Source organism: Diadema setosum, chromosome 18 (genome assembly GCF_964275005.1).
Source record: "Diadema setosum chromosome 18, eeDiaSeto1, whole genome shotgun sequence".
In the NCBI taxonomy this organism is placed as follows: domain Eukaryota; kingdom Metazoa; phylum Echinodermata; class Echinoidea; order Diadematoida; family Diadematidae; genus Diadema; species Diadema setosum.
This window is the reverse complement of record NC_092702.1, coordinates 35,045,079-35,057,578: the sequence shown is the minus strand read 5'-3', so window position 1 is coordinate 35,057,578 and position 12,500 is coordinate 35,045,079. Positions and strand designations below refer to the sequence as shown.

The following is a 12,500-nucleotide window of genomic DNA, read 5'->3' as shown; positions in this document are numbered from 1 at the left end:
ATTGACAAATATTGTGCTTTACAGCAGGAAAAGTAACTCTACCATTTATGGTGTCATAGTTCAAGACAACTAGAGCTTTTGTGTTTTATATTGTACTAATATGGTTTTAGCTTATTGATATAAAAATAAGTGTTAAAGATAATCTATGTAATTTGAAAAGGACAAATTTGATATTTTACAAATCAGCCTCTCCTAAGAGCAGTATTATTGATCAAGAAGAGATGCCGTAACACTAGCAGTAATAATTATGATAGGTATCATTCTCATGGTCTTGCTGTTGTTGGGGTCAGTGTACTTTCCATGCTATGATGGATGGATAGATCAAGCTTGCTTTCACCAGAAAAAATGAATAAAATTTAGCATTCTGAGTTGATAGTTTTTGTTTTGTTTTGTTTTGTTTAGCTTCTTCAGACTTACCACTGCTCTTCTAGAGAGCCCTGTCAGTATCATAACCCTAGCATTACTGGGTGATACTTTCTGTGATGCTATCCCAGACAATAAAGTCTCCTGTCTCTCCCCCACCCCCCCCCCCCTTATTCCATCATGGAAGATAGCATTGCTGTTTTTTAATTTGATAAAATTGTTGGCATACCAGTTTGTCTGTCAGCACTTTGCCTACCACTGTAGGGGGATTTTTAATCTCCATGAGTTTTAGTGTTTCACTTTTAGATTTACATGCTGAATACTTTGTTTCCCTGCCCCCTTTTCTTCCAGACTCTCGGTTCTATCAGCAATCACATCAGTACAACAGCGTCTCAAACTGTACTCCAAGGTTCCGCCCAACGGCCTCGTCATCTACTGCGGCACCATCGTCACGGAGGACGGAAAGGAGAAGAAGGTCAACATCGACTTCGAGCCCTTCCGGCCAATCAACACCTCCCTCTACCTATGCGACAACAAATTCCACACAGAGGTATGGCGTGCCCAGCCGCTGCTGGTGTATTCAGAATGGTTATCTCAACACTTGTCACCATATCTGGCTCACTCGTGACAAGGGGACATCATGTCTGGTCCTATATTTTGTATAGAATATGTTCACTTTAGGCAGACAATACTGTAGCAGATATTACCTCAGAACTTATGGATCAAGTTACAATAGTCCCTGCATGAACAGCATTTTGCTGAAAAGGGGACAATTTCTCCACCAGGACGATTTTTCTGAAGTTGTTTTCACCATACGTTTTTGTTGTGATTCCAAATGTCGGGCTTGATTAAAGTAGAAATTCAAAGAGAACGAAACACAAATTTGATAAGAAAATATTGAATTTGAACATCTGTCCTAGATGTACACAAAATATCGAGAGAAAAGAACAATCCCAACTATTTTTTATTAATTCTTGAAATCGGATGAAAAAGTGAACCCGAAATGCCCCGATGAACGGTCTGCCGATACCCCTTCCCGATGACGTCACGCACTGGATTCGTACTCTGAAAGTACACGTTCGCTCCATAGACTACTACCGTGAATTGTTTTCAGTGTTGTGTTTAGGAGCCTAGCAAGTCCAATTATTTAGTTTATCAGGATTTTTCTTGCATGTCTCCTTGGAGTTCACAGTTTTTCCTTACATTTCATCCTCATAAAGTATGAAATTTGTGAATGCTAGCGGCGCATAAAAGAGATTTCTTTCAGACGTTTTTGTCCGCATGTCGGTTCCGTGCCTTCAAAAAGTAGATCCGGTCACAGCAAGCTGGATGGTACGTCTCGCTCTCAGCTGGTCTGCATCGGCTGTTCATGCACTGTGCTGGTGTGTGGTTCGCACTGCGTTGTGTGTGTTTGCGTGTGTGTGAATATATTAGTGTTCGTGCTCTGATTTCTTCCTCGGTCTAGTGAGAGCTGTGCGTAAACACGTGTGTGTATGGGAACATTTACTTCCACCTCCCTGATTGTACGTACGGTGTACTTCGAACATGTGCGCCAGCTCCATGCCCTGGCCCCTCGACGTTCGACGCAAGACTTCCTGCAGCCACCTCCCTGCATGGACCTAGCAAAAAGGTCCATGCTGCAGCTGATCACTCGCTCTCTGTGCATGTTTTTGTTTGTAATAATAATGGATGAACATAAACTCAATACTGTACGAGTAATGTTCGCCACACGTAATCTGTGTATTTCGTATACTGTTCTACGAAGCGAATTGCTACTTACAGAGGTGGAAGAATGAGCCGTGAGGAAGTACTTCTTTTTCCACATTTTTGTCTAAACCGCCGCCGTCATTCATCGTACATACTGATCGTCGAGACTCTAAATCGTACTGAGCCGTATGTTATACTGTTTTTCTTTTTTTTTTAACGTCAAGGCAGACATAAGACATTTACTTTACCATCAAACGCAGCTGAATATTACTGTTATTCATTTCGAAATGTTATAGCAAATATCCGACATTTATTTTAGCATCATATGGAGCAGAATGTTGCTGCTATTCACTTCCAAACGTAAAAGCAATCATCTGACATTTATTTTGGCATCTTCTGGAGCCGAACGTTATTCCTATTTACTTTCGAAAGTTAAAGCAAACATCCGACATTTATTTAATCATCGTATGGAGTTGAAAATTATTGTTATTCATTTTCGAACGTCAAAGGGATCATTCGACACTTATTTTAGCATCTTCCGGAGCTGATATTATTGCTATTTACTTTCGAATGTAAAAGCAATCATCCGGCATTTATTTTATCATCGTACGGAGTTGAATACTATAATTGTTATTCATTTCCAAGCGCCAAAGCAAACATCAAACATTAATAACTATTTTACCATCGAACGCAGCTAAACATTACTGTTATTCATTTCGAAATCTTCAAGCAAACACCCGACAGTTATTTTAGCATGGTATGGAGCAGAATATTACTGCTATTCACTTCCGAACGTAAAAGCAATCATCTGACATTTATTTTAGCATCTTCCGGAGCCGAATGTTATTGCTATTTACTTTCGAAAGTAAAAACAAACATCCAACATTTATCTAATCATCGTACGGAGTTGAATATCATTGTTATTCATTTCCGAACGTTACAAGAGATCATTCGACATTTACTTTTAGCATCTTCCTGAGCCGAATGTTATTCTTATTCATTTCCGAACGCAAAATCAAATATCTGACATTAATTTTTGCATCGTAAGGAGCTGAATCTTACCGATATTCATTTCCAATTATTTTAGCATCTTACGGAGCCGATTGTTACCGCTGTTCATTTCCAACAGTAAAAGCAAACATCCGACTTTTTTGGTGGCCCGATCGGGCCACCAAAATCTTAATTCATTTCTGAAATATTGTCGGCCCGACGTGCGTTTTTTGGTGGCCCCGGGCCACCGGGCCACAGTTAGTGTCGAGCCCTGTCTAATGAATGTAGATGCTCGCAAGTGTAACAATGAAATATGATTCGTCCCCCCCCCCCCAAAAAAAAAAAAAACCAAACAAACAAACAAAAACAAAAAAAACCAAAAAAAAATGCAAGAATGTTTGTGATTCCATAGCTGCGTTTATCCGGACATGAATCTAAAAAAGGAATTACAAAACCTCTTTATTATCATCATTATTATTATTAACGAACCATCAGAAAATCAAAGCTAATGTTACGTTCAGATTAACATTTTTTTCCTTTTTCATTGTCGAATTAGCAAACCTTTAGAGTATCGACTCTCGAGCTAGCTTGTTTCATTTTCGGATAAACGAACTTTCACAGTAACGTGCAAATATTATTTTTTTAGTCGGGCATAAGGAAATGTTCAGAAAACGTGTATAGACGGGTGGTAAAAAAAGGAGAAAAAATAGGTTTGAATTTTAGTTTGGCATCGCGTCTGTTTGCGTGGTGCTCGTTATTCCGAAAAAGAATAAGATTCACTATCCCGATGGTAGTTATTTCGAAACACGCATATTGCATGTGCGGATATTTGTTAATCCGACAAATTTAATCATGGTTTGTTTAATTTGATTTGTGGTTCGAAAAGTTCGTTTATCTGAAATTGAATTACGCCGCAAGAAATTACTTATTTCGTTTTCGGATAAACGAACATTCAGAATATGGAATGTTTTTGAGTGAACAGGACTTCAAAATAACGAAACTTAATTTTCATCTTTTTCTCTTTTCGATTTAAGAACGCTTTTTTCCCAGTTTTTGGATAATTGAACCCTCGGGAGTGACGATCTTTTAAAGTAACGACCAGTAACCTTTCTTTCCCCCCCCCCCCCCTCTCTCTCTCTCTCTCTCATATGTTTCTGTCGTAGTTTGACATCTTTAATTTTTTGTTTGTCCGGTATTCATTATTCCTAAAATAATGAAAAAAGAAGAAGAAGACGTGAGATACATTTGTACGTATTCTATAATTCGTTATTCCAAATCTGAAACACGCAAAATCCCTGTGCCAATGTTTTTCTTCCGAAAATATGAGGGTTTGTTAATCCAAACATTTTTTGTAGCATTATTCTGTAGTTTGGTTAATGTGAAAATGGGGAAAAGGCTTGGTAATCTGAAAATGAATTGAATTTGTTCCCAGATTAAATTTCTTATTTCTTACGTTTTAGATTAGCGAACCTTCGGAATAAACAACTTTTAGAGTAACAATCAGCAACATGTTTTCTCTTTTTTTCATAACTCAGAATAGTAATAATGTACAAAATGGAGAAGTATTTTAAAGCAGGAAAATAAGGCATTTCAAGTTTAACACTGTTTATTTATTTCATTTTTCTTTATCGGTAAGTACAAACAATTCTTACAAGAAATAGAAAAGGAAATAGAGAGAAAGGGAGAGAGAAAGAGAGAGAGAGAGAGAGAGAGAGAGCCCTATTATAGGCAAATTAAATGAGAGAAATAAAGAATCATTACGTTTGTAATCCTGGCTGGGTCTTCGACTTGTCAAATATTTTCCCTGTTCATTCCTCCAGGCCCCAGACTGTTCATGACCGCCAAGAATGCGCCAGTACGCGCGGTTTCTTTTTTGTCAAATGGTCTCTCTCCTCTCCCCCCCCCCCCCCCCCCCACCCAACCCCATCCCCAAGTCAGGCACCTTGCCATCGTGGAATTTTTATTGTTTCTTGGTAAACTTGGTGTTCACTTTTGACCGCGCGTTATTGATTTGTGTTATTTTTATCTTGAATCGCGCACTGTGCTCGGTATCCACATTAGTCCAGGCTAGGCTCCATAGAAAGTGCACCTAACCTTGTTTTTTAATATATACAATGTTTTTTGATGGTTTCTTGTCAATTCGAGGGTGCTGATTCCAAATCCGATTGATGCCACTCGCGTAACCTTGAGCATTTTCGGCAAAATGCAAAAATCCAAAATGGCCGCCAGATATGCTAATTTGGCCATTATAATCCCAGTTATGTCAATTTTATGACCAATTATTCCATCAAAGTTCTTAAAATTTTTGTTCCTTGAGTAATTCTACTCGCACATGCACGAAATATTTCATTAGAAGAGGTACATTTAATATTTCAAGCTTATTTTCAATTCAAAATGGCCGCCACTCCTATACTCATGTACTATATGAATGGCAAAAAAAAATATGCATAGAAATAGAAGACGAATTTTCAGTCACATACCTACGCTTTTATCAAGTTTTGCATGTGCAATGCAAATCTGATGAGTGCCACTAGCAAAACAAGCAAACAAACAAGCAAACAAACAGAAAATTTATTGTTTTTAGGCTTATTGTATTCTTCTTTATACAAAACTTCAAAATGGATCCCATTCATATACCCTTGCACAATATGAACGACAAAGTGTACATGGAAATAAACAAATTTTCTTTTATTTCTGTCACTCAGGTACGCTGTTTTATTTGTGTGCTGATTATAAATCAGAAGGTTGTTAGTAACAAAAACTGTTTTATTTTTTTGATGCAAACATCCAAATTTGCTACCTAAATCTGAATTTTTCCATAGGAATTTGGAAAAGTCCACCAAAGCTTGAATTGACGCCAACATCAAAATTGTTTATCAGGAATCATTACATATTATGAACATTTGATACCTACTTGCCTTGAGATGGTCAGCATCATAATATTCACTCTGATTTACTGAATTAAAAGGCTGAATCCTAAATGATAACACAAATGAAATTTCCAATTACCTGTCCTGTTCTACATTATCTAAAAGCGATATTATACAAACCTTTCAGTCCCCTCATCCGAGAAGGAACATGAGGCACGGGAAAGTGGAAAAAAGGGACCACCTCACTTCCTGTCGTCAAATCTTTGAAATGAAAACAATGCCCAAAAGTTTTTCATGTTAACCCAGATGAATTATATATGGTAGATGAATTTTACCACCATCTTTTTTTCGGAGTGAATGTGTTTGCGTATATGATGTCAAGGGAGACTCTGAGATCTGTACAGTGCTGCCTCATTCTGAAAACAGTGTTATAACAACTTCACACTGCTTGTCTTTAATCTTCAGCACTTGCAGATTCAGGATTGCTCTACATGTAGGTAACTAGACCAGCTGTGTTAGGACTCTGAATGATGGCCTCCTTAATGGTGGCTGTAAACTAACTCCACTAGAGCTCTTTTTACATGGTGACATAACATTCACTTCACGTAGGAAGTTTGCAGATGATCTTGACTTTACGTCTCATAGAAAGTCCTTGGGTGACATCAGCCGAGTACTGACCCATCGGAAGACAATAGAGGAGTACTTCACCTTCTGGAGACTTTGCCCCAACCTTCTCTAAACACGATAGCATTGGGGCATTTCATGAAGCGTTTTGTCTGACAAATTTGTCTGACAAAGTTGCTCTCAGCCAATCAAATGCAAGAATTTTAGTAGATTATAACAGTTTGTCAAAAAGAAAAGGTCTGACCAAACGCTCCATGAAATGCCCCCTTGAACAACCTGCCATCAATGCGTCTGAAATCCCACAAGCCTAGATTTCCCTTCCGTAACTTGAAAGCTTTGACCCCAAAACAGGTTGGTGCAGATGCTGGTCGGATGTCATCTCTGATACCACCCAAGTTACCTACAACTGTCTCTGACCTGGCAACAAAGCCATAGGTCTTCAACGGGTGGTCAAGCAAGTCTTCATGTCTTCATTCTGTTTCTATGGCAAATAATCGTCCTCTGACCCCTGAGGAAGTGCTGAACATCACCAGATGTGGTTGCAATTAAAGCAATTGCAGGATTAATATATGCATCTGTAGCCTGAGAATTCTGTAGATTTGGGGCTGATGTCGCCTTCTGCCAAACATCCAATTAAAGGGTTCTTTAAAGACAACAATAATAACAGTTGACTGAATGAAATCATGATGTCAAAGTGTATATTAACACCTGGGAACTGTGAGAGAACTGAAAGAGGTATCTCACATTGCTCCTTGGTTGATGTTTAATGAATAGTTTGTACGGTATTGCGTTTGGACAGTTTCGTTTAGGCCTTCACCAGTTTTTGTTGTTTTAATTCAAGAAGAAAATCAAGTTTGCTCGATAATATCAAGGCGGTACTTCTAAATTATATCATATCAAAGTGATGGAGGTTATGATCCATTTCAAACTCGCCTCAGGACTCCTCCCTCCCATCCTCCCCCCCCCCCCCCCAACTCCTTGCTGGAAAAAAAATACATTGAAAGGGTTTTTAGTTACGTCATTAATGTCCGATGTGTTTTTGTCTGCAACCATGTATCTCTGCACTTACTGAGTAGGATTTTTCTGTACTTTGTTGATATGGTTTTATGGGATGCATATTAGAAGCTTTGCTTTCTAGCTTCCCCTCCATTTTCAACATTATTAGATAAATACCATGCATCTAGGCTTCTTAATATATTGTGTTAGTATAACATTTTTATATTCAACCTCCATGTAGAATATGATGGTATATTGATTTCTTGCGAGACGTTTAGTGAACTTGTTGAGACAAAATGAAATATATAAGAAATTGTGTTAAACATCGTAAGGTTTATGAATATTAAATGCTCAAATATACATGTAGGCCCTCTATATTGTAAGTGACACCCAACATATTTGAAATTACACATGCAACACTTCATGACAGCGTAGGTACGGGACTGGAAATAAAGTAAATTTGTTCTATATTTCCATGCATATGTTTTGCCATTCATATAGTACATAAGCATAGGAATGGCGGCCATTTTGAATAAAAAATAAGCTTTAAATACTAAATGAACCAATATGAAATGAAAATTCTCTTGCGACTGCAGATGGAGTAACTCTAGGAACAGAAATGTACAAAGTTTGGTGGAATAATTTAACATATAATGCACATTATTGTGTTTATCACGGCCGAATTAGCATATCAGGCGGCCATTTTGAATTTTCGCATTTTGCCGAAAATGCTCAAGGTTACGCGAGTGGCATCAATCGGATTTGGAATCAGCACCCTCGAATTGACAAGAAACCATCAAAAAACATTGTATATATCAAAAAACAAGGTTGGGTGCCTTCTAGCCTGGACTACATGGAGCACGCACAACCAGTGGCAGTGACTACCCGACTCACCTGTAGGCAGCTAACGGCGAGCAGAAATGGCAGTTTTTTCTGCTACCGCTATTTTCTACTGCCAAAATAGGCTAATACATCGTACTGGAATAAAAACCTTGTTCGATATCGATGAGCGTTGATGTGGCATCGCAATGCAATACCCGGGCTTATACAGGTAAAGTCAGTGTTTCGACAGTTGTCGCAATCGTGACATAGCTAAACAGTTGTTAGTTTTGGGCTTGCGTGTGCATGATTTCATGGGTTTGTTGAAGGGAAAATGTGGAGAAAGAAGGTGGCTTCATTTGCCTGCCCGATTCGGGTAAGCATTTCTCTCCTTGTTCAGAACACTTGTACGACTTTGATTTTCACTTGCCCGAGCAATCGGGAAGTGCTTATGTTCGCCCTGCTATTAGACCTTGCTAGCCTAGTAGTACCTCCTTGGTCTGACCGGTTTGAGGCCAGCAACTAGTCAGGCGCAATGGCGTGATAGCTATCATAGCAGATGTCATTTACGGAAGTTTTACGAGCGTGTGCACACTGGTGAAGCAGTGATGCAATTGCGAAAACACCGAACCTTGTCGATGTCGAAGATTCCACTCCTCTTCCCACCTCCCTGGTTAGAATCTCGTATAGTCGTACAGTATTACAGTACATCGTATCGGGCGCGAATGTAAACAAACACACGTGGTTATGCAATTGTTCCTACGCCAATGAAAGTACTTCCACGACTTCGCTAATCACGTAACAGGCCAGGCACGCAGGCAGTGAGGATGGTGGTGCGGCGAGCGGCTACAATGCGGATCGGAGCAGTAGAGCCACTTCACCGCGGATTAATACAAGTACATACTGCATGCGAGCAATCGCGAGCTACGAGACTGGGCTGCACAAGTTGTTATCTCGATCCTCGTTTAAAATCTCTCCTATTTTGATATTTCGCCATTTTTCGTAAGTCTGCTTGTTATTGTCAACATCACCATGTCTTAGATTACCAATCCTGTCATGGACATCCTCATGATTTCCAATCAAACGCCTCATGTGACTAGCGAAACTTGAACGTGCTAACGTTACAAACGTAAGAAAAATAAGATTACCTAAGTAGCTTGAATTCCTGAATATTGACAAAAATATCTGTAAGAATTACAAAAAAAAAATCGAGAGAGAAATGTTTCTTCATTACTATTAAACCATGAAAAGTTATATTTCGTTCAATTCGACTTTTACATAAGGAAATAAAATGCAAAAGAATCAGGTTGTACCTCCGTTAACATTGTACACACATTCATCGGGCAGAGTCCGCAAATCCAGTGCGTGACGTCAGGCGAAACGGGCATCTTTCCTGACGAATTGGCCCTTATCAGGCTCCAGAAAACCGCAGTTTTTCGTGAGCGTTTACTTCTTTCTAGCAACGCAAAAGCGAGGTAACAAAATTCCATTGCCTTCTATGTCTTCTGAGCTTTCTACTGATGCCTAAATTGCAGAATTTAATGATCTCTTTGAATGTCTACTTTAAGGTAAACATCTCATTCTCATAAGTGATACATTTTGTACTATTTCAAGACTCCCAAATTTAATGATCCATATCTAACTAAAGTGCACTAGAGAAGTGAAAGTTGTACTTTCATATAGCAGCCGACGGTGATAGAGTTTGTAAATTATGATTTTTTTTTTTTTGGGGGGGGGGGGGAGGGGGGCAGAGGGGATGATAATGGCATTTGCATATCATTTTCTTTATTTTTCTGTTTATCAAGGTCATGAAGAAATACAAATCGTACCCACAGTTGGGTGAATGCAAATGTTTTTGCTCACGTAAGTAACAGTTGAGGTCTTTCAGTCAAATTGAGATTGATACAAGCTGATATGCAATGTCATTGTCTGAACCTGACTATGTTTTTCAAGATTAGTTACATCCATGCTTTGTTCCCTTGCAGATGACATTCAAATGTTTGATCAAATATCTGTCAATTAGATATCAATGAATCACATGGCATTGAGAGTCAAATGTTGTGTGAATGTCTGTATGACAATAAGATTAAAGGGCTTCATTGATGGCTTCATGTCACAATTCTTCTTAATACTGTAAAACCGCAAATTTTCGTGTGCATGAAACTTTCACAAATATTGCAAGAAGCTTAAACTTGTGAGGATAAATTCATGTGAAAGTTTTGGTCTACACAATGCATTGAATGCATTCATGGTCATAAATTTGCAAATGTTTGTGGTTATACAGTATTTTTTTTCACTCTGTCTTTCATTCATTTTTAGTTTTCTGTCTATCTCCATTGACCCAGGCTTTGACAGCACTTCTAGCAGACGACAATAAATTTGGCTTCATCGTTATGGACGGTAACGGGGCCCTGTTTGGCACCCTGTCAGGGAACACCAGGGAGGTGCTGCACAAGTTCACCGTAGACTTACCAAAGAAACACGGTGAGAAATAGGAGAAATTCTCATTCAGGCTAGGTTTTATACCTTGGTGCATATGAAGTCTTTCCTGCCATCCATTCCTGTTTTGAAGGAAACAAAGAGAAACATCTTCTGACTTGTACCAAGGACTAATGGAAACAATTCACTTTTAATTGGATTAGAAAAAAAAAACCTTTGTTCTTTGACATTTCACTTCAAACAAGCGTGACAGTAAGTTATGAAAATATACATGTACTGATGTAATGAGTTGGAAACCAAAAGTAATATCAGTTAAAGCAACATTAAATGATGTGTGACTTGTGTTAAACTTCAAAAATTAACAAAATATAGGCAAATATTGTCAAATCAAAGACTAATTCTAAGATCCCTGTCACGATTCCTGACTTCACATGCAATTTTTCAAGACCCCCCCCCCCCTTTTCCCCTTCACCAAAAGAGAGGAAAATTAGGTTAACAAGTGAGTATATATATTTTTTTTTTCAGTATGAGCGATGTCTGTGACTCAGATTTGTCCTGATTTCTGTATTCCCCAGGTCGTGGAGGTCAGTCGGCCCTACGTTTCGCCCGTCTCAGGATGGAGAAGCGACACAACTATGTACGGAAGGTTGCGGAGACAGCGGTCCAGCTGTACATTAGCAACGACAAGCCGAACATTGGTGGCCTGATCCTGGCAGGGTCTGCAGACTTCAAGACAGAGCTCAGCCAGTCAGACATGTTTGATCCTGTGAGTCTTCTTAGAAGGGGAAACCATTCTTGGCCAATCCTTAGCTGTCTAGTCTCCTTCACTCCACAGGGTTCTCCCCTGAAACCTTTTAGTATCTCTTCAGTTTCATGACATTTGCTCCTGTGACAATTGCTCCCATGAAATATCTGCAAGCTAAGCCAAACCCAAATTTTACCCACAAACATAACCCAAATTCTAATCCTCACATCAAACTAAACCTAAAACCCTATCACAACCCAAAACCTAACCCTAACCCTAAGTCCTTAGAAAAAAAATGAGGCCGGAGCAATTTTCACAGGAGCAAATGTTGTGTCACCATCTCTTTTGAGTACTGACAAAAAAAACACAAAAAAAGGAAAGATCTCCCTCATTTGGGGACTATTTTTGGCCTGTAAAGATCTATGTATCACTGAAGTATCTCCCCAATTACTCTATGGAACTTTCCTGATTTTGCTGTCTGAATGTGAATAGCCCTGCCAATGTATCTTTTCCTCCTGTACTGTCAATTCTTTTCTTCTAGTGCTGTGTCTTTCTCTCCTTCAGCTGTGTGTGTCTGGGATGAATAAGTCTCAGTTGCTCCAGCTCTCAGCTTTTTGTAATGCTACCGGAAGGCATGTTCCTAGTTCTATTTGACTCTTTGAAAAGAACAGTGTTCATTCAGATATTAAGAGATCTTTTTCTCAAACACTTTAAACAATAGCTTTCCTGACTTGCTTTGCATACACTCGCCAGTGAAGAATCATAAGTGATGCTAACTGCCACCCTCAGTGAGGAAAGAGTTATGACTGATTGTGGAAGAAGCCTTTTCTGTCGGATGACGTATCAGGGCAATTACCCCCCCCCCCCCCCCCCTGGCTGAATACTGATTAGTGATAAGGTTAGAGAAAAGAGTATGGTTAGGGTTTAGGTTTAGGGTGGGGGGGGTA

General features: G+C 39.1%; 1 protein-coding gene across 1 annotated transcript in view; it reads left to right on the top strand.

Annotated features, from left to right (window-relative positions):
* LOC140241683 (eukaryotic peptide chain release factor subunit 1) overlaps positions 1–12,500 on the top strand; it is a 36,686-nt gene that overhangs the window by 13,771 nt on the left and 10,415 nt on the right. Inside the window, exons 3-5 of the mRNA XM_072321426.1 lie at positions 715–913; positions 10,715–10,853; positions 11,384–11,574. Of these exons, the coding sequence (XP_072177527.1) occupies positions 715–913; positions 10,715–10,853; positions 11,384–11,574 (529 nt within the window). The remainder of the gene's footprint in view (positions 1–714; positions 914–10,714; positions 10,854–11,383; positions 11,575–12,500) is intronic.